General features: G+C 45.4%; 1 protein-coding gene across 3 annotated transcripts; it reads left to right on the top strand.

The window, feature by feature from the left end:
* Positions 1-3,739: 3,739 nt before the first annotated feature.
* AMER2 (APC membrane recruitment protein 2) lies at positions 3,740-20,497 on the top strand. 3 transcript variants are annotated; one of them, XM_040055962.2, is made up of 4 exons: positions 3,740-4,571; positions 4,746-10,902; positions 18,732-18,874; positions 18,951-20,497. In XM_040055962.2, the coding sequence occupies exons 1-2, from the start codon at positions 3,758-3,760 to the stop codon at positions 5,624-5,626; spliced, it is 1,695 nt and encodes a 564-aa protein (XP_039911896.1). In that variant the 5' UTR covers positions 3,740-3,757; the 3' UTR covers positions 5,627-10,902; positions 18,732-18,874; positions 18,951-20,497. The 3 variants fall into 3 exon arrangements, with proteins under 3 accessions (XP_039911896.1, XP_039911895.1, XP_039911894.1); XM_040055961.2 differs by having other exon boundaries at positions 3,740-8,582; positions 10,752-10,902; XM_040055960.2 differs by having other exon boundaries at positions 3,740-10,902.
* The last annotated feature ends 699 nt before the right edge of the window (positions 20,498-21,196 follow it).

Below are 21,196 nucleotides of genomic sequence, written 5' to 3'. Positions count from 1 at the left end.
TCCATACACGATGAAGCCTAGGGTGTTATTCAGTATTTGTTCTGTGCCACACATCGCAGTCTTTGGGGCAGCTGAGAGCACTGTCTGGTGTAATGACTGGGGAGAAAGCAGGGCGAGGCTCTGCAGCTGGTTTGTAATTACAAAAGAAACAGCCCATCCTGCTGTTCCACCTGATGGCTCCAGCTGCGGGGGTGCCCCTGCGGCTCCGCCGCCCCATGGGGATGGAGGCTGGGACAGGACGGTGGCGCCTGTGGGTCACTGGAGAAGGCACCGTGGTCGGAACTGAGCAAAGCCCTGGCTTCCTGAGGATCACAGCACAGGTCAGTGGTGGAGCGAAGGATGAGAGCTGGACCAGCAGTCTGTGACAGCAAGCTTTAACAAGCAGCACAAAACAGCTGTAGGGTATGTCCAGGAAACAGGGAGACGATTTAAAAAATGTACATCTATAAATGCTACATTTTTTATATCACCTTTTTTTGGAATAGTTATTTTATATGGTGTTTGTTGTCTGGTTTTCTTCATTCATACTCAATCTAAACATGGGAAAAAAAAAAACCAAAAAAACACCTTGGAGAACAGACCCTTTTTGATATCCCCTTCAGCTAGAATAAAACCTGCTGGTGTGGCCGTGCCATGCAGCTCAGCATGGGAGCTCTTCCACCACATCAGATGCCCCTCAGGCTAAGCCAGGTCAGGGGGAATGCGGTAGGAACAGCTGTCCCATCAACAGCAGCTCAGCCGCCCCTCGTCTGCATGTCATCAGGAGCTCCCTGCTGGCTCTGAGGCTCTCTGTGCTTTTAAATTAGAGCTCCTCATTTGTTTTCACTTTGCAAGGTGTCTGCCAGTCGTTCTTCCCCCTTGCCAAGCATGCAGAGTTATGACATTTTTCACTGTCAGAAGCAGACTTCCATATCAGACCTACAGAGATGAAGGGAGGCCATAAAGGAATCCCTGTCGTAATTCAGGGGACTGAAAAGCAAGTCGTAAGTTCATGATGAATCCGTAGATGTCTTCAGGTTAAAACAAAAGGATAGAAGAAAAAATGTGAATATTTAATTTGTCACTTTCAAAATTCAGTGCTTTACTATTTCCTTTTTGGTACTTCAAGATTATTTAAATAATGTTTTTTAAAGTGCAAAAAGTATTGAAACCAAACGTATAGAAAAAAATGCAATTTGCCAAAACATTTCCCAAGTAGTAATTTCGGGTTGATTTCAAGTCACTTTTCTCCACTAACAGCTAGATTTTAAGCTGGCTGAAAAACAAGCTGAAAGTCCACTCTTTCTGTCAGAGCCACAAATATTGACACAAAAAGAAGGCACAATAAGTTGTCTGTTCCATACAGCTGTGAAGCACTGAGTCACCTCTCCTCTGTCTTTTGTACTGCTGAGTCTCCTTCCATTGGACCCAATGCTTGTAGGGAAGAACTGGTGAAACATAAAGGACTGGTGAAACGTAGCAAAGCACCAGGATGAAAGGGCAAAAACTGAGAATTGCGGTCAGGTGGCCAAGTCTTAGTATTTTTATCCATTTTACCCCAGGATACATGATTGGGGTTTGTTCTTTCAGATTTCTAAAGTATGCCTGGCTCTTGGTATTTGCATTTTCTCAAGAGTGTGCAGTATTCTCTCTCTTTTATCAAGTTTCCTTCATCTGTGTAAAGAGCAGAAATATGACCAGGTAACAGGGAAACTCATGACATGGTACAATTGATGGAGGCACAGTGAAGGTGAGGAACTTGCACCTCTGGGTCCTGTCTCCTCCTCTCTCCTGTCTCTGTGGCTTCTGGGTCTGGGCACATTTACAAACTGTACTCTGTAAAATGTAACTCACTCCTCCTCTTCCAGCCAATATCTTAGTTTCTGCCTCATCTGTCCTTTCCACCATCTCTGCCAGAAGGCAGAAGTGACGTGTAAGTTGAATGATGTGCTCGTGATATTGCTCTTATTGAACACTTCTAATTCTGAATGCAAATGGCACTTTTATATGAACAGGACTAAATTCACTAGATAAATTATTCACAACAGATAATTCACTCTCATGGGAGAGCGCAGTGAAAGTCTGATGATGTTAAAAAAAACACCCAAACCCACAACTGATTCTTCCAGCCAGTGAAGTCAATGGCAAAGCCACTTACTGACTTCAAAGGGAGCTCCATGCCAGTGGGCCCACACACGACTTCTCTTTAGTGGTACTCACCTGCATTTAGAGCTTAAACCCAGACAAGTGCTTCTGTTTTGAGGAGCCCAGACTAGTGCTGTATGGCATAGCTGGGCTGCCAGGGCACAGGCACTATTACAGCTCTGGGTGAAAGCAGTAAAACTTCCACTGCCTCAAGCTGAAAGAGCCCAGCTGAGAGTTCTGTGAGTCTGGAGCCCAGGGCTGGTTATTTTGGCCAGGGTTGCCTAGTTTAGAGAAAATGTGGCTGAGAGGCGACCCCTCTGCTCTTCACAGCATCCTGAGAAGGGGAAGTGAAGAGGGAGTTGTTGGGCTCTTTTCTCTGGTATCCAGAGTCATGATGCATGGGAATGGTTCAAAGCTGCACCAGGGGAGGTTCAGACTGGACATTAGGAAGCATTTCTTTACTGAGAGGGTGGTAAACAGTCAAATAGGCTTTCTAAAGGCATGGTTGATGCCCCAAGTCTCAGCATTTAAGAGGAATTTGGACAATACACCAAATAACACACTTTTAGCCATTACGTCAGGCAGCTGGACTGGATGATCGCCGTAGGTTCCTCCCAACTGCTCTGCTCTGTTCTATTCTCACCTGGGACAGATTTGCAGCCAGTTAGGAGTTTCGTGGTCAGACATTGATGCTACTGGACAGCTGGCCATCATGCCTGCTGGCAATTCGGCATGACATGGCAATTGGACTGGGTGCCATGACCGTGCACAGTGCATGCAGGGGCCGGGAAAAGGTTTCTGTGGGGGCTGCCACCGTGCTCCCCCTCCACGGCAGGGGAGGCGACTGGGGAGAAGACTGGGCCGTGCTCCAGCTTGTACCGCTGCTCCCCTCCGGTCGTCGGTGGGCACACGTGGCCCCGGGCACTGCGGAGAATGAGAGACACGGGGTCGGTGCGTGTCGTCCTGGTGAGGCGGAAGATGGGAAAGCAAGGGGCTGGGAGAGAACTTAGTATCCTTTTCCTCTGCCCCCGGGAGCATTTAAGTACCGGGTTCGGTCTGTGTGTCCCATTTTCCGTCCGTCCGTCCCTGCCGTGTGTTGCACTGGCACCAGCAGACGGCCAACACCCCCCAGCGACCCCGACCCGCGCTTTCAGTCGGCGCTGCGAGCGCTTCGCTCCATCCCCCAGCCCGCGGCTTCAGTCACGCAACACCCGCGGTCCAGAGCGCGGTGCGACCGCGCCCGCAGGACGCAGCGGCGGTGCAAAACGCTCCCATAAATAAAAGCCGAGCTCTGCGCGCCCGGGCGCGGCACCGTCGCGGGGCACCCGAGAGCCCGGCCGTGCGCGGGAGAGGCGGCGCGGGGCGGCGGGCCGGGGCCGCGTTATGTAAGGGCGGCGCGGCGGGCGGCGCTGCGGCGGCTCGGAGCGGGCGGCGGGCACGGGCCCGCGGCGGGGGGAAAGCGGCTTATCCCCCTCCTCCCTCCCTTCCTCCCTCCTTTCCTCCCTCCCTCCCTCCGCCGGGTTGCCATGGAGACGGGCGGGCGGCGGCGGCGGGGCTGTCACTGAGGGATCGCGCCGCTCTCCGCGGCGCAGGGGAAGCCGCGGCGGCCGCGGCAGCAGCGGCAGCGGCAGAAATGGACTCGCACTGCGACTGTGCCGAGCCCCCGGCCGCCGAGCAGCCGTCGGGGAGGATTAACAAAACCGCCTTCAAGCTTTTCAGGAGGAGGAAGTCCGGGGGAGCCATGCCGAGCATCTTCGGGGTGCGGAGCAGAGGCGGGGAGGGGAAGGGCGCCGGCAAGCCGGGGATGGTGCGGAGCCGGACGCACGACGGCTTGGCCGACGCCGTGCTGGAGAGCAGCAAGAAGGAGGAACCGAGCGGCGGCGGCGGCGGAGACCCGCAGAGCCGCGAGGCGCAGGAGCGGCCGGCCGGCAGCCTCGGCGGCCCCGCCGGCAGCGCGGTGGCCAAGTCGCACAGCTTCTTCTCGCTGCTGAGGAAGAACGGCAGGCAGGCGGAGGGCGCGGAGCCGCGGGCCGGCGGCAGACAAAAGAAGGGGCTGAAGGGGATCTTCAGCAGCATGCGGTGGCACAAAAAGGACAAAAACGGCAAGGAGGAGAGGGGGGAAACCTCGGACGTCCCGTCCGGCCTTATCATGCCGGGGTCCCTGACCGCCAGCCTGGAGTGCATCAAGGAGGAGACGCCGAAACCTTTGTCCGAGAGCCCCAGCGGCGCGGGAGACGCCGGGCCGGAGCCGCCGCGGGAGAAGCGCGGCGGAGAGGCGCCCGCCGCGGCCGAGGAGCCCGAAGCGGGAGGCGCGGAGCCGCGGGCCAGCAGCCCCCCGGCCCGGGAGGAGCCGCCCGCCGCCGTGCGGCCACCCGAGGAGCTCAGCCGCGAGCCACCGGAGCCGGCCGCCGGAGAGGTTGGGAGTGCGAAGGATGCGGCGATAACAGGTGACATTCCAATAACGACTATCCCCCCTGTTGAACCTCACTGTGATAGCGGTCAAGAGACGGCAGCCGCCCCTGACCCTTCCTCTGTTGATCCACCCTCAGAGCAATCGATTGATCGTATTTGTTTGATGTTTGCTGACGTGACTTCACTGAAAAGCTTTGACTCTCTTACAGGCTGCGGAGATATTATTGCGGACCATGAGGAGGATGTGGGCGGCGGGAGTGGCGTCTGCGAGAAGAGCACCCCCGGGCCCAGCAAGCTGGGCGCCACCAAGAAGCACCCCACCATGGTGGCCTACCAGGGAGGAGGGGAGGAGATGGCCAGCCCCGACCAGGTGGATGACACCTGCCTGCAGGAGTTCTGGGGTATGCTCTCACAGACAGACGAGGCGCAGACGCAAGGAGGAGGAAGCGGAGGAGGGACAAAGAAGCCCGAGGGGTTGAAGGAAACCCGAGGTACCGAGGGGGCCCAGAATAGGGTGGTGGTGAAACGTGGCGGACTCCACCAGATCGCCATTCACCTGAACCACAAAGAGGAGCAGAAGGGCAGGGAAAAGGAGCAGCACGAGGGCGTCCCAAACAGCGATGAGGGCTACTGGGATTCCACCACCCCCGGTCCCGAGGAAGATACTTCCACAAGCATCCAGAAGGAAACCCTTCCCAGGGATAGCTACAGTGGGGATGCTCTCTATGACCTTTACGCTGAGCCGGATGAGAACCCACCAGCGGGGCCTACGATCGAGGAAGTGCCCAGTGTGCCACGCTCCAAGCCCGTGTCTCCGATCACGACTGTGAGCGCACTGAGAACCCCCTCAAGCGCAGCGAAGGACTCCAAGATACCCATCAGCATTAAACACCTTTCGTCGCATCCTGCCAGCCACGGAGCAGATGCCAGTAACAGCCATCACACGGTCGCACACCATCACCTGGCCAAAAGTGAGATGCACAGAACAAAAATCCCCGTCTCCAAAGTCCTTGTACGCCGGGTCAGTAGCAGGGGCGTAGCAGGGACGACAGTGAAAACTGCCATGTACCAGGACGGTGCCAAAAAGTAGTTGGGTAAGAGGTGGAGACAAAGACAGAGAACGAAGTCCATGTGGGAAAGTCTGCATAGGAGACCACAGATAATGGATTTGTTTTGCATCACCTGACGAAAGTCGCCTAAAAGGCTTCCTTCACTGTACTCCGTGGGCCTGCACTTCTGAGTCTCTTCTTACTGGACTGTATGGCTGAATACAAAAAGTCAACTTCTTTTTCAGCACTTTTTTTTACATTTGTATCTTTTTTCTGCAACACTAAGCACTGAGGAGGTCCATTTTTACATGCCTTTCTGAAAGCAGGACTTGGATTATGGCCATCCTTCCTCCTGCAAAGCAGTGTCATGAGTTCTTCAAGGGAACAGAGTTACAAAAGGAGCGACATGAGAGGTTCTCCAATATACTTATCTTTCAATCATTTCTTGGGGAGGAGTAGAGGCTGGCTGCCTGGCTGGCTCTGGAAATGATGTTTGCTCCGCAAGATGTTGGAAAAAACGCCAAGCAGAAAACAACCCACCTAACAGGTATTTTGCCTGCTGTAGGAACGAGAACGCCGCTCAGCAGCAGACTTGATTGACTTGTGTGCAGGAGATAAAACTAAGGAGTTAGGTGGACTCGTCTAACAGGAAAACATATTTTCGTTTGTCTGTCTGTCTGGTTGGTTTTGATCTGGTCTAATGTAAATGGGTAACAGAGACACCTGACGTAGGTTCAGATGTTTACATTAATACTTGTCCAATAATGCATACAATCAGGTTCAGGGAAACATTTTACTAAATGCCAATATATACACACTGTCCACATTTATACAATAACTTGCTCGCCGTGTGTAAATATTTACGTGTTTTAGCACATTTTTTATATTAAAAAAAAAAAAATCACCTGTCCTTATCTAGAGTTTAAGCAAGAGTTAGTTTTTATAGGTAGATAATTTTACAGTTCTAAAAGGATAGAACTTTGTGTAAGTACCTTAAATTAGAAAAACTCTGGTTTGTATGGGCTCATGCATCCCCAGATAAGTAAGTCTGAAGTGCTGATTTTATTCCAGTGGCACATTCCATGGCTCAGAGCTGATGTTCTGACAGCACTGCCACTGCAAACCTCTATTTTCAGGGGTTTAGACGAAGTTGCTCTGGGCTTAAACCTTACCGAGAAGGAACCCAGCAAAGAAACGTGGTTTTTAAATATTATTTTTTAAAAGATATAAAATTAGTTTTTGACTATTTAAAGAAAGTTTGGGTTCTCATTGCTTTTTATTTTCATTCTCAATAATGTCAGAATAATTTTACTTTAAGAGAAAAAAAAAATATGGTAAGCTAGAGGTACATAAAATGGTCGGATGAGCTTGGATCTTAGGAGAAATATATTAATGGCCATGACTTTTTTGAATAGAGGCTACTGTACATGGGCATTGGCAACATTTCAAAGAAATATATTAGGGTTTTAATGTGCCTGAGGACATATTTTTATGATACACTGAAAAAGCTCTAAAAAAATCACTGAAGTCTAAAGGTAAATGTTATGTATTTACAAAATATTTTGATATAAGTATTTAATCATCAGACCACAGTTAATATAAAATATATGCTCCAGTGTATCTAGAAAATAATATACATTTAAAAATATACTTGTCTATATTATGCAGAGAATCCTAAATTCACATCGTTGAAGCTAATGGGTCTGATCTTACATAGCAGTTGGTTTTATTGTCTCTCAAATCAAAAGGAAAAAAAAAAGGAAAAAGAATATACAGAATATACATTTGAAGGATATTAAGGTTGTAGGCAAACCATAAAAAACCAGGAAATACCATAATAAGAGTTGTATATATGTATATGCATGATTCGTGGTTCACTGGGGAAATGACCTTAAAGTCATGAAGGTGAAATTGACATCCAGTTTTGAAATTGCTGCAGAATTTAATACTGAGTTGCAGCATCCCAGTGAAAGTGTTAGTTTCCCTGACCAGCCCCTGTTTCCATGGTTTACGAACCTTAATACACTTCAAAGAGGATTATTTTATGTTTTCTTCCTGACGTGTACGTGTGTGGTTCCCTGTGTGCCCACTCACACAGCCGTGTTGTGCAGATGCATGTGCAGCGAGCACACAGCTCCTGGCAGGGTCCCTGCGCCAGCCAAGGCACTCCCCGTGCACACTCACACTGGTGGGAGCCCTCCCACGCTCAGCCTGGGGGCTGTGCTCCAGATCTGCCTCCAAACACGCTGGCGATGCTTTCCTTTGCCTGAGAAAGGGATTTGCACTTGGTCTCACTCCACTTGTGCATTTTAGAAAGTCAGCACTGAAACACCCTCAAAAGGATGTATGCACAGAACACGGAATATTATCCTGCTCCTCAGCCCTAAACATGGCATTCGTTTCCCCATTCTTTTGTTTTTGTTTGACTGGAAGGGATGCATCTTTCCATGCATGACAACTCTGCAGAAAAAAATCGTAACTCCCCATTTTGTTCTAAGTATGAATTGTGCTGAGAGGTTCTATAAGGTACTGGAAGTTGAGAGGGAGGGAGGATGTGGTGGTAGTACCGTAAAAACTGGAAGCACTGAGTACAGGTAGTAGGAGTGGTGCACCTTTAAACCCACTAGGAGATACCAGCTGCCATCTCTGCAGGACTTGTGTGTGTCAAATTATTCATCATACGTGTTTTGTTTGCATTGTGGCATGTCTGTATTGAGAAACCAATAGCGTGATACTAGACTAACTCCCGCTCTCGTAACCACTAACACGAACCATCATTAAAATGCTTTGGCTTCCCTTCATTCTTCTCTCTCTCTCCTTTGTTTCCTGCCTCGTTTTTCCCTCCATCCTCTGCATGGTGGTGGGCAGCCTCCTCCTCCTCGGTGCTAACCCGTGGAGCGAGGAGCCCTGGGCTGGCGCGGAGCGTGGGTGGGAGGGCAGCTGCCCAGGCCAGGTGCTCTGCAGCCACTCCCTCAAGCTTTCTGTCACATACCCGCTGTAAGTACGTTTTGCAAATCTCTTGGCCGTTTGCTTGGCTGCTTGCTATGTACATATTTTAAGGACAATCATATCCTTAAAAGGAAAATGGGAAAGTAGCTGGTAGTAGGGCGTCAGTATTTTGAATCGTTGCGACATGCTGATGTTGATTCAGGGTAATGGTTGTGTGAGAGTAAAGATACAATTTAATGTTCAAATTAATTTTGTACGTCTAAAATTCACTTTTGTCTCTAAGCCATCTATGGTTTTTTTATTTTGAAAGGTAATAGATTTAATATTTACTAGGGCTTTCAATTTTCATACAAATATATTTGTATAACTCCACACGACGCCTAAAACAATCATTGAAAGGAGGTTCAAAGTCTTTTGTTGGACCTGTATATAATTCCTGAAAGATCCCTGTAAAATACTGTGAGATGCCTAAGAACAAACAGTTAATGGCTTGCTGGATTTAAAGGCTGAGACTTAAAGAGGTAATAGTCCTGAGGCATTTTCTGGTAGCTTGCATTCTTATTTATGTTACCCCATTCAAGCATATACTTTCCTTGGCTTTGGTAGGTATTGAGGTAGGAATGGTGTTCTGAGTCCCAAAGATAACATTCCCAATGGTGTCATTGTTTTGATTTCCTTAAGGTATATTTTTTCTTTATTTGTTTCATTTGTTATTTGATGGTCTGAATGATGCTTTGTAATTATCAGCTGTATGTCATTCATAAAGGATTTTATAGATCAGGACTTGGTATTTAGTTATGTGTACTCTTTGCACTTTCAGGTCCCTACTGGTAAATTTTGTACGTTCTTAGAATTTTTCTATATATTGCATAGTGTTTTATAGCTATCTACAGTGATTTCAATGGTATACACTCCTGTCCTTTATATCAGCACAAAAAAATTCCTTTCAGTAGCATGGAATTATATTTTTGTGGACTTGTTTTGTCATGATAGGAGCTAAGTTTCCTGTACTAAATGTGTGGCCTGCAACAGACATAAAAGATCTTATTTTCCATGTAGTGCATATGCATTTTGCTCTTGCCAGTAATAGGTCTCAAACCTTCGTAGTAGATTTCAGAGGAAATTCCATGACTAGAATAAGAAAAAGCTATGTTCAGTCTTATTCCATCGATAACCAGCATTTTCTTCATCCACTGTGAATATCCTCGCTGCCGTTCAGGGTAGTAGAGGACTGAATTTTAAAAATTGCGTGCGTAGATGTACACTACAAAAATGAATTCACTGATTACTTTTTAATGAATCTTACGAAATTATTTATCTAAGCTAAGCGAATATTGCACCAAAGTCTTAAAACATCTGATACAGATGGCATTTTCAGTAAGATGCTATGAGTGCAGATGAGCCAAATTAACAAGCTTTGCTTAGCAAAGCAAAACCTTGTTGTCTCTTAAATTTGTAGTACTGATTGAGCTTGCAGATCAAAGGGAACCATTGATTCTGCTGTGTGGCCATGCACCGAGGTTTCTCTTTCCCTGCTCAAATGGACTACTTGCAGAAAAGGCTTTTCAGGAAGATAATGGTATGAAAGGGACAGATCACAGTAACAATAGCCACTTACGAGACAGATGGTTATCCAACAGCCACAAAGGGGGCATTCTAGGCAAGGTGGCCTGAAAATGGATTTTCATAGTTACTAATATGAAAGACTGGGGCTTTTGCCTTGGAAAAACAAATTGACACCAACTCAAAGACAATGCAGAAATCAGTCTTGGCAGAGTTTCCACATGACAGCTTTTGCAGGGTTTGTTTTTAGTTTTCATTTCATCTTTTCTTTTTTCCCCCCCTTTGTTTATATTTTTGTCGTGGTGACATAACCCCACGTGTCCGAGCAGAGCTGCACAACAACTGATGCTTCTGAGACTCACTGCTAAGAACACACTGTCAGCTGTCCCCAGTGGCCTGGGACTGGTTCCTGCTGAACACCCCTCCCTTCCACTGAGGGATGGGAGGAATGGGATGATAGGATTCCCTTGTCCTGAGTCCACATGCTGTTTACTGTGAGCAGGAGGTATCTCAGTCTGTCTTGCTGTTTGTTTTCTGGGTACAGTTTATTTTTAATTTAAGTCACAGGAATTTTTACTCATCATAAGTTCATATCTTGTCTTCCTTGTGAACATCTCAGGTAGGAACATTCAGCACTGATTTGGTGTTTCCTAGGTCCATTTCATGTAGAAAGAAATAGAAGAACTTGTCATATGCAAAGGAACAATAGCTATAACCACTTGAGCCACATCATGGGAGCCTTGATTCCTGCAAAAACAAGTTGTTAAAACTCTTCTTGCCTTAGAAGGCTTCTCGACCCAAAACAGTGAGTACGATAGCCTAGGATGCTTTTTTTTTTTTTTTTTTTCTTCCCCCCCCCCCCCCGTGTCTCTCATTCCTTCTCAGCCATACTGCAGTTGCTTGGGAAACAGGTTTTTGATCTAGCCTTCCAGCACTAGAAGAGAGGAGCTGCTGTCACTATGCCTCCTCTTCAGGAGGTCTTTGCTTCTACTTCTTGGTCTTGAAAAAATTAAACCCCCTCAGAATTAGCAGCAAAGGTATTTAAAAGGGACATGTCTGCTGTGTGATCTCATACACCGGTGAGGACATTGAGTGATATTTTGCATAGCATGGAATATATTCCTCCACTTTCCTGTAGTGGACAATTTAGTAAATGTAGCAGGGAAGCAGGTCACTCTTGTAGGAAAGCCCAGGAGCTGTTTGTTATGGAGACTGTGCCCAGATTTTATCTTTGCTTTCCTTTTTCCTTTCTGCACATACTTAAATAAATAGAGCCAAAGTTGTAGTACAGAGAGGAAAAGGTTGTGCACATCACAGGGCAAGGAATTTAAACTTCCAGGCTGAAAGGCTTCTTGTAGCAATGGCTAAAAGAAGATTGCTTTGCCTACTTTGACATCACATCCAAGCAATGCTCTGCAATAAATGCTAATCCAGCTATGGTCACAAAGTTAGGAAACTGGCATTTGCCAGCAATCTCCTTCCAGGGTCCAGTTTTGCTGTGGCAGCTTCCACTGACTCCAGTAAAAACTGGCAGAGGTCCTTAAACTCTTAAGGGAATAGAAAGTGTTTTTAAACAAGTCTTCCTTTTTAATTTCCTTTTTTTTTTTTTTTTTTTTTTTTTTTTTTTTTTTTTTTTAATTTAAGATAAACATTATTCAGGTGTTTGTGCAGTCTTTTATATTACTGTGGTAGTGTTCTCACTGATCTGAATGCAAAACATGTCTTTCCATTGTTTTTCATCTTAACAAGCTGCACTCCTGCACATGACTCCAGTGCTCAGCATGTTTAAATTACAGCTAACACAATCACTGCCTTCCTTAATTTAACTCTTGATGACAAAAACAGGACCAGATTATTTCCAGAGCTCTAAACCCCCTGCTTATTTTGTCATTGTTCATGTTTTCGATACTGTAACTAACGAAGCCTCCCTTTAATTATTGCACCGTCACATTTTAAATGTGTCATTAGGGAAAAAGTATGTGGGGACTGAATGGTAAGATCTTTAACAGATCTTTATTATTTTGGATGATGTTGCATCAAACCAGTTGCTAAATCAGTATCAGGTTGTTTCCATGGGCTTTTTATGCAGATGCACTGGAAGCTTTGAACATGATGTGCTTGTAAAAGAAAATTGGTCATATCTGCTTTGAATTAAGGCTGATCTTAAAACCTAATTCTTGGTTAATGGCAGCAGAGGGGAAGGTGAGTCCCAACTCACCTGCAGCCTGTGGGAGCAAGGCAGCCCGAGTCCCCTGCAGAATTTGTAGTCTGACCTCGCCATGTGCTGGCAGCAGAGGGGTGCAACTGCTGCCGTGTGGAGGTGTCAGCCCTGGACAGCAGCAGGAAAAGGCAGGGTGGTGGTGCTGTGCTGGGAGGGCTGACAGGGCATCTGGAAGATGGGCTGAAAGCAAGACCTGGACCTCTTGTCCCTGTGGAAAAAGAGTTACACATACGCCTAAAAAAATCAGTATCCTTTCTTTCTTGCACTGATGCTCAGGTTGCTGTGTTGCACTGGCTGAGGAGCCAGTGTGAGTTTGGGTGAGCTGAAGCCAGTGCTCCTGCAGGTGGACTACTGTGTGGCTGCTCTCATCAACACCTGAGCAATGCCCAGTGTCTTAGTTTGTAAAGGCAGTTTCAGTGCAGAAACATCCACAAATCCCCTGTAGCCCAGCACTGGTCTATGGCATCTCACAGCTCTTCCACCCTCATTTTGCCAGGAAGATGTGAAGAACCAAGCCCTAGGCAGAGTGGCGAGCTCTGGCTGCACCCTTGCGGCCCAGGGACAAATGAGGAGGGAGTGTAAGACACACTGTGCAGCAGCACCAACTACTCAGCAACATTATCCTGCTTTTCTAAAGGGGGAGCAAGACTAAAGCTGTTGCTTTTTCGCATTAAAATAAATCCTCTACCATGGATGAATTGGTAACAGCTAGACAATAGCTCGTTCCATCAGTATTCTCTCCGAAATCAGTGGATCTGTAAGTGCTGTCAGTTTTTATTGAGTGAGGAACCCATAACTTGGCTCCATCTGAATTTTCCCTGCTCTGTTTGTTAATAGACTCCATCTCAGAAAACTTCTGGTGTTGAAGCCTGGTGTTGTGGCCTTGTTGAAATGGGAGATGGGGTATGAACGTGGGTGATGGAAAATACAACAAACCCAAAAAATTCAACATGGCTTTAGTCTTTTATGACAGCTCAACTCAGCTTAAACATCGTGGTGTGCCTGAGAAAAGGGTAGCAGGGACTGCATCAGACAAACCAATGTCCTTGGTGTTTCCTGTGTGCTGAAGGGGACACGTGTGTCCTGTTAGAGGTCACTCAGCCTGTTCCTGTAAGATGTGATATAGCTGACAGGTCACTGTTAATTCCAATATTTCCTTGTATTTTTTGTGTCAGCCACCTCCTCTAAGGTAGTGTATGACCTGTTTGGGATAATGAGTGAGTAAACCCAGAACTCCCCGCTCTTCGCATCTAAAAGGTTTGGTCATAATCTGGTGGGTCTGTGTGCACCAACTTTTTCTTAATGAAAGCTCGCAGCATTCTGGGGGGCTGTTTTTTATAACAGACTGTTAGACACACTCTGCTCCATTCCACCTCTACAAACTTTGATGAGTATGTGTCTCCTCGAATCACTGTATTCTTAATGTATTTACAGCCTAACTGATAGCAATAGGTGTCTTTCTTCCCTGGCAGTTCACAAGGATATACTAATCAGTGTTTGTTATATTTTAAATTCTGTAAATATTTATTTTGGTACTCTGTGTATTTATTGGCACTGATTCTGGTGTTTGCTTATGTGTCATTGTAAATGTTGATGGTTTCAATAGTCTTGCTTCTAATGAATGTAAGGAACTCAGACTAACTGCACTTTTCTTCCATTCGAAAATCTTAACAGTGAAAAATATTCCCACTGTCATGTGTTATGATGAAAACAGTCAATAAAATCAGTTGTCACTTTTCATTGATGAATGTGAAGGTTACTTTTTGATGTTCAAGTTAGAGCCAATCTATCGAGTGCTCTGGAAAATACCAGGCTTTTCAAAGCAGGACATTAGGGAGTTATGTCACCAAGATAGTATAAAAGAGAATACTCTGGCATGTGCACATTTTCATTCTTATGTAGAAATGCCTTTAGCAGTTTTACTAATAACATCACAGAATAACTAAACTGAATTTGTTACTTAAAGGAGGACTTTCAGAAATGAGGGTTTTGGTCTTCTGGTCTTCTGTTTCATCAGCATGTGGGTTTCATTAGGTTTTGGATTTTTTTTTTTCCCTTTAAACCACTTACAAAATGAAATGTACTGAGTTTTTATTATGTTTTTCAAATCAGCTTTGTTTTCTGATTCTTCTGGTTGAGAAGCAAGTGGGGAAGCTTGTTCTTTTGGCACAAATTGACTTTGGAGTTGCAGTTTTGGAGTGATGGTTAGAAAATGCAGTCTGCAGTAAGCTACATTTCCCACCCTTAAAATGTGTCTTCCTTCCTGTAACTACTAAATTACATTTGTTAGAACCTCTGGTTTGCAACTGCCTCTAAATTTCTTGCATTCTGAACATGCATAAAACATTTGCACCAGTCAAGTTTTAATCCTTAGGTTTATGTACTTTGCTGAGCTAAGCAGAGCTGCCTCGTTCAAGGTTCTCCCATGGAATATACCAAGCCAGCCAGAGTAAGGACTGGAATAAATTCTGCTCAATAGTTTTCAACGAACAACAAAGCAAAAGGCATGAAAATCTCATTAATTCTAGTAAGGAGCAGGATACAGTGACACAATTGATCCTGTGCTCACACAAGTATAACTCCTCTTTCCAATAGCTAGAACGAGGTTGAAGAAATGTTTTCCTGGTGACTTAGTGCACAAACAGTTTGACATTCACACCTTCTCAGTCTGTGTCCCCTATTGCACGATCCTGTCTTTTATCCCATGCATCGGAAAGCAGAAGATAATTTTGTGGTTTAAATTTGCTGGCACACAGATTGCCTAGTGATTTCCTTGCTTTGTCCAAGTATAGCTACCGGGATATTGGGGGACAAAGGGGTTTCAATGAAGTGCAGGGCAAATGTACAGCAACCTCATGAGCCTTGATAACTGTAGATCTGTGTGATGCAGCTGTTAACACCTTCCACAAACCCAGATGAACAGTAACTTGGCAGATCCACTGTGATAGAAAAAAATTGAAAAATCTCTTGAAACAAGACTTGGCCCAAATTTTTCCTTTTCAAATCAAAATAAAGTTTCTAATATTGAGCTAAAAGTCCCTTCCTGATTCAAAGCAAAATCAATCATTCCCAAGAGTACATCTCTATGACTTTCAAGGCCGTCTTACTGGAAAGGTGTTTGCAGTGGGAGTGATGACCTGGAAATCTCTGCGACCCATACATTGAATGTGAATGCTCCATCCAAAATCTATCAAGCAACAAGAAGAAGATAATATTCTTGACTCCAAATAATTGGTATGGAGTGTTGGCATGTCTATTGGACCAGTCAACTGACCATGAGTGAGTACTAGTCTAATTTTACAACCTTTCTCTTGAATCACGGTATTTTTCCCTTTCAAAGTCATTGTACAGGAGTTGTTTACTAGGAGCTCCCATTGAGCAGACGCCTGCTCCTACCTACCACATTGCACATCTGCTTGCAATTAAAACCATTCCACAGTGCCCTGAGGGGGATGGGGAGGAGGCTCCAAAATTCTTCAAAGGGTTATGTCAGCAGCCATGGATGCTCCTATGGCAGCTGAGGACCCAGAAACTGCTTCATCTCTAATGACATTACTGTTTATGTCCTGTGAAGACCCTTAGCACTTGGATCAGGTATTCAATTAGACCTTGGGAACAGGAGGTCTCCTGTTCTGACTAATGAAGGAGACTTGTCCTTGATCATCATGTGTATGTTTTCCAGCTTAGGACAAATGCAATGAGTCTCTTAAGTACAACTCCCTGCAGCTACTGAAGAGACTAACAAATGAGCCATGTTGATGCTTCATCCTTATGCAAAGTCCCTTCACAAAATGCCTCTGTGCAGCGCTCCCATGTGAATGTCAGGGAAAAGGTGACCTTGAGCAAAGGGCGCCTCCACAGAAGAGAGGGAGGGCTTGTGCCCTCTGATGGAGCACTGTCCTGGACCAGAGAGATCTGAATCCTTCTTCCACTGCTTCCTTTCCCAACTTAGAGAAGTCTGTAGATGCCGCATTTCAAAGTCTCATCCACAAAATCAGCTGCACTCTGTGGTGTTGCTCCTCAGAAACTGTAGTCTGAAGTTTTATGATCAAATTTCAGTATCACTTAAGTGCTCACACGGGGCAGGTTCAAAAGCATTGCGTGGCTGGGTCTGCTGTCCCAGGAGTCATGGATAGGCTCCTCCTCTGGCCTCATCAGCCTTCTGCTGGTGTCACTTGAAATTCTAAAGTTCCTTAGAGAAGAGACTTGAAAATAAAGATTCTCTGGGGTCTTGAATGAGCAGAAGTTGCCTGGGTAGAATCATGGAAGTGATGGGAGAGTTTGAGGCAGTAAGCCTGGGGCAGCCAGAAGCCTCGAAGGCAGCAGTGTCCTCTTTTGCTTCACAGGGAGATAGCTGCCTCCAGGGCACCGGTGTGGCTCAATGCTCTCCAAGAGCATATTCAGTTGTAGGCTAGCATGGGAACAAATGGTGCTGAGCTCCTTGTATGGAGCTGGGAACATGCAGGGTAACATGCAGAATGCAAAGAAAGCAAAAATCCCATGACCAAACAGTATTTTAAGGACTGAAATGATGTATGCCATGTAAAGCAGATCTCTTTCATTCCTGCCCAGCTTCATTTGTTCACATGTAAAGAGAAAAAGCCTAATTTTGAAAGGAAATACATTTGAATAAATAAAGGCAAATATGCCTTAGTAAATATGAGCAGGGAAAATCCTCCTTTTTGACTATGGTTGTAAGGATACTGGTCACAGTATCTAAAGTGGACATGAAAAAATCATCTGCTCTACTAAAGTAATGTAGAGGATCAGAAAAACATTAAAAACAATCAAAAGGATTGTTCTGAGTAGTTCTTAACGGAAAATAGATACATGTAAGGGTTTAGCTAGGTTTGGTCTATCAGTTCAGGTGTATTGAATCTACATTTGTCTTCCTCTGGCTTTCTACCTTTCACATTCTGCACTAATAGATTTTGTTTACTGACAGATAACAAATTACAAAAATGCAGCACTTACAGTGAAGAAATCACCCCTGCTACCCTTTTTCTTATAGATGTCTTTTTTCCCCCCCTGTAAGCTAATTAAGTTTTTGATCCTCCCAATTAGACCACATCCAGTCATTATCATACCAGATTTGGTGTCTGATTACGCAGCTGCTGCGTCTGAACAGCTTCATTCAAATCAGTAAGAAATGCTCCTATGCAGCAACTGCAGAACCGGTGCTTGTGTCCTTTGCTGAGCTGCCTATTGCTGCTTTCTCAGGGGCTTAACATATTTATGTCTATCACCACTACATGCTGTTAAATTTTCCTGTGTTTTTTTTTTCCTGAGGTCTGATAGAAAACACCACAAATCCGCATGTTTTATGGAAAAACAGTTGGATGAGATTACAGAGCCAAGTTAACTTGTCTATGCCAGATCTTAATTCTTTCTCAAGATGTAACATATTCAGACCAATTTAAAACAAATGACTGTATCAGAAAACAAAACAGACATCAGAGCACAAACATAAAGACAAATGTCAGCCCCTGGCTCTGAATCGACCGGGGTCCTCAGTCCGAGCTATGAAACCTTACATTTCTGCCTCAGCGCAGGCAAACACACAGCACTATTTATAGCATAGCTTTTTACTACCCTTCTGGTAGAATAGGCTTCATCGGAGGATTTACATGACTAACCAAAAGCAAAAGCCTTTTGTCCTTCATTTCCATAAGAGAAGGCCAGTGTTAAGCTGGTGTTCCTTGGGCTGAGTTACAGAAAATATGTTACTAGAAAGCCAGTTACTAATTCAAAGGCATCTGTTACCATGGCATAGGCCTTCTCTTCTCTCTCCATGCCCCAGATTTAGCACCAATGCTGGGAGCTTCGAGAAAGCTCAAAAAGAACGGTTCTTACCTCTGGAGAAAAAAAAAAAAAAAAAAAAAAGAGGCATAGTCGAGGAAGACCACATGTTTTCATGGCAACTAAGGAGTAAAGGGTTAAGACCTAGGAGATGGCTCCAAACCAATAAACAGCACAAAAGACTCCTATTAGCAAATCAAGAGCCCAAAGTGTTCCCATTTCCCCCTTGTATCTTTAATTAAACCCTTTGGGCCACAAAGTTACTGCTCTTGCCAAGGACAACAATCAGCACGATGTGATTATTTTAGATTCTGCTACATATCCTGAAGTCTTGGGAAAATGAAAACCAACCTTCCTTTCACCCTCAGATCCGATTTCCAGGGCAGGGCAGGGCAGGCCCATCAGCTACTCCCCATCCTTTCCTCATGCAGTGCCAGCTGCGAGCACCCAGGCTCCCCCCCGAGATGCCACTTTCTCACGGATGCCTGCCTCTTCCTGCCTTCCAGATGGCAGCAGGGTTCTTAACAAGCTCCCCAATTTCTCTTTCCCCCTTGGGATTCCATTTCAACGTTCTCTTGTCACATCTGTTTTTTTTCCGGTCGGACGGTGTGCAGGGGCTTCCCCCAGAGGTTACGGGCCTGCAGCTCCCGTGGCCTGTCAGACCTCCCCGCCGCAGCAGCGCTCCCGTGCAGCAAGGATCGCTGCTGCTCTGCTGTGCCCCGGCTGCCCGGCAAGGGGAAAGGACCGCTCTGCTGAGGTTTGTAGGCTGCTTCTTTCCTTGTCTTGGTCTGCATCGCTGAACTTACTCTTTCCTCTCCCGGGCTTTTCTGCAGGGCTTCTCCAGGCTCCCTGGCGCTGCTGTGGGGCTGTGTAACATGGCTCAGGAAGGAGAATGGCTGCAGAACGGAGCAGAGAATAGGAGTCAGGCTGTGATATCCTTTCACGTTCGTCCTCCTGTGACCTTCAGTGCAAAACCACACCCCTTTGCTTTTCCCTCCTCTAAATGGGGATTGCCAGTCTTCCAGGGAAAAGGTTTCAAGTGGCTAAATTCCTTAAATTTTGCATCACTGCAAGTATATTTTTTAGGATGTCTTCATACTCTGCTGTGAATTGCCAGCGGGATGAGACCCTCTCCAGGTTGCGTGTGCTGGAGCCACAGCCCCACAGCGCCAACAGACCAGGCAGAAGGAAGGCACGGGCATCTGGTGAAACCAAGCCCACCCTGAGGAAATGTATCCGGGTGGAAAAGACACTAGCAGGACCAAAGAACTCCTGAGTTTCAGTCCTGTTTCTTCCACTCCCCTGCTGCCTGCCTGCGTGTGAACCAACCCATCTCCTTGCCGGGCATTTGCACAGCACCAGTGTCATTTGCTGGAATATCTCCGCTCTGGCTATTCAAGTGTGGTGCAGGAGATTAGCCCCGTTTGTGGCTGCTCGTTCTGTCCAAGCTCCTGCCAGCTCCAGGGGCTGCTCTCTTCCATGACCAGAAGGTTCGATGCGGGTTAGCTCCATTATAGCCTTCACCTGGAGAGCTCTGTGGGTGACACGTGGGATAAGTTCCCAGCTGCTGCCTTCTCCTGACCAGCCCCTTGTGAGTGGTTTTTCAGCACACTTCCACTGAGGAGCCGTGGCACAGAGATGGGCTTGTGTGCGCTCTGCTCTCAGGCTCTGACCCTGCTCTCGGTGGGGATGGGTGAGATCTTCACACGTCGCTCAGGCTGGGAGAGGATCAAATCTCTCTGCAGAGGGTTTTTGAACCCCTGGTGTGTTAGAAAAGCTACAGTGCTTACAAGGCATAACTTCAACCGCTGTACCATTTGTAATTTCCTTTAATTTCTTGAAGCGCTGTAATTTTTACACTGTTGTGAAAGGATCTTTGTTTACAATGATTGCAAAGGGTAATATTTCCAGCATGGGTAACCATGGCAATGAATAATTCTATTCTTAGGAACCGTGCCAGCTGCACTAAGGCCTTATAGTAGTACTCAAGCCGTTTGCTAATGAGAGAATTCTTGTTTATTGGAGGAGAACGTTTTCCCGTGTCCACACGTTAGCCTAGTAGTTTCTTAAAAGTACATTCTTTATCAGTAATACATGGGAAAAAAATCCCAAAATAACCAAAACAAGTTCTGTTACACAGCTCCTCTCACAAGTAACATTTTCGTGTAGTTTTTTTTCCCTTGGAAACTGTATTATAAGAGACATTTTTAAATTAAATCTATGATATGCAATAGTATGCTTTCTTTATACAACCACCTTCTACAATAAGAATGAGCTTAAGATGCTCTAGAGCAGCAGTTTCTTGCAAAAAAGGACAACACCCTGTAAACTGACCTGAAAATATGCAGGTTTTATCACTAGAGGAAGGACTTCCACTATTTTAAAATACTAGTTTTATATATAATTTTATTTAAGTAAAAATAATTTTATATTTTATTACTTATTAAAACATATATTAGAGCTTGGAGTTGAATTGCTTCAACACTAAAGCATTGAAATTGATTAAAATATTGTTCCTATACATGTGCGACCATGATCCCTATATTTGTAAAAAAAGCATATAAATTAAGTAAAATATTTATTTTTGTTCATTTCATTATCTAAATGTAATTTAAATTATTGTAAAAATAAATGTTCCAAATGGAATACTTTTTTAGCTTTTATGGTTTAGTGTATGTTCAGTAGAAACCCTTAAAAAATAGCTAAACTACAGTTCCTGTCAAACACGGTCTCAGAGTACAAAAGCAGCCAGGTGGAATAAAGCATCCTCTCCTCTTTCCAGAAAAAAAACCAAAAAAACCACATTAATAACAATACCAAGTCTCTTATCCAAGATGAAAATCCTTAGGAAAGATTTATGGAGCAATTACTGAATTATGCAAAGTTGTTTGAACCAGTTGTAGCTTGAGGGTTTCTAGAAAAACATTTCTTAGCCTTGTGTCTTTGGTCATAGAGATGGTGAATGTGCCCAAATAAACAGCACAGCACAAGCCTTCAGGTTTTTTCATGTCACCAAGCAGATTGATCTCTTTTCTATGGTTAGTGAGTGATTTGGTGCCCTAATTAGTGGGCTCTGTTT

This window comes from Hirundo rustica, chromosome 2 (genome assembly GCF_015227805.2).
Source record: "Hirundo rustica isolate bHirRus1 chromosome 2, bHirRus1.pri.v3, whole genome shotgun sequence".
In the NCBI taxonomy this organism is placed as follows: Eukaryota; Metazoa; Chordata; class Aves; order Passeriformes; family Hirundinidae; genus Hirundo; species Hirundo rustica.
This window is presented reverse-complemented; position numbering and strand designations above follow the sequence as displayed.

Bases quoted from the DNA above. Each gene is read 5' to 3' on its own strand.
- AMER2 (XM_040055961.2), top strand. From the start codon at position 3,758: ATGGACTCGCACTGCGACTGTGCCGAGCCCCCGGCCGCCGAGCAGCCG.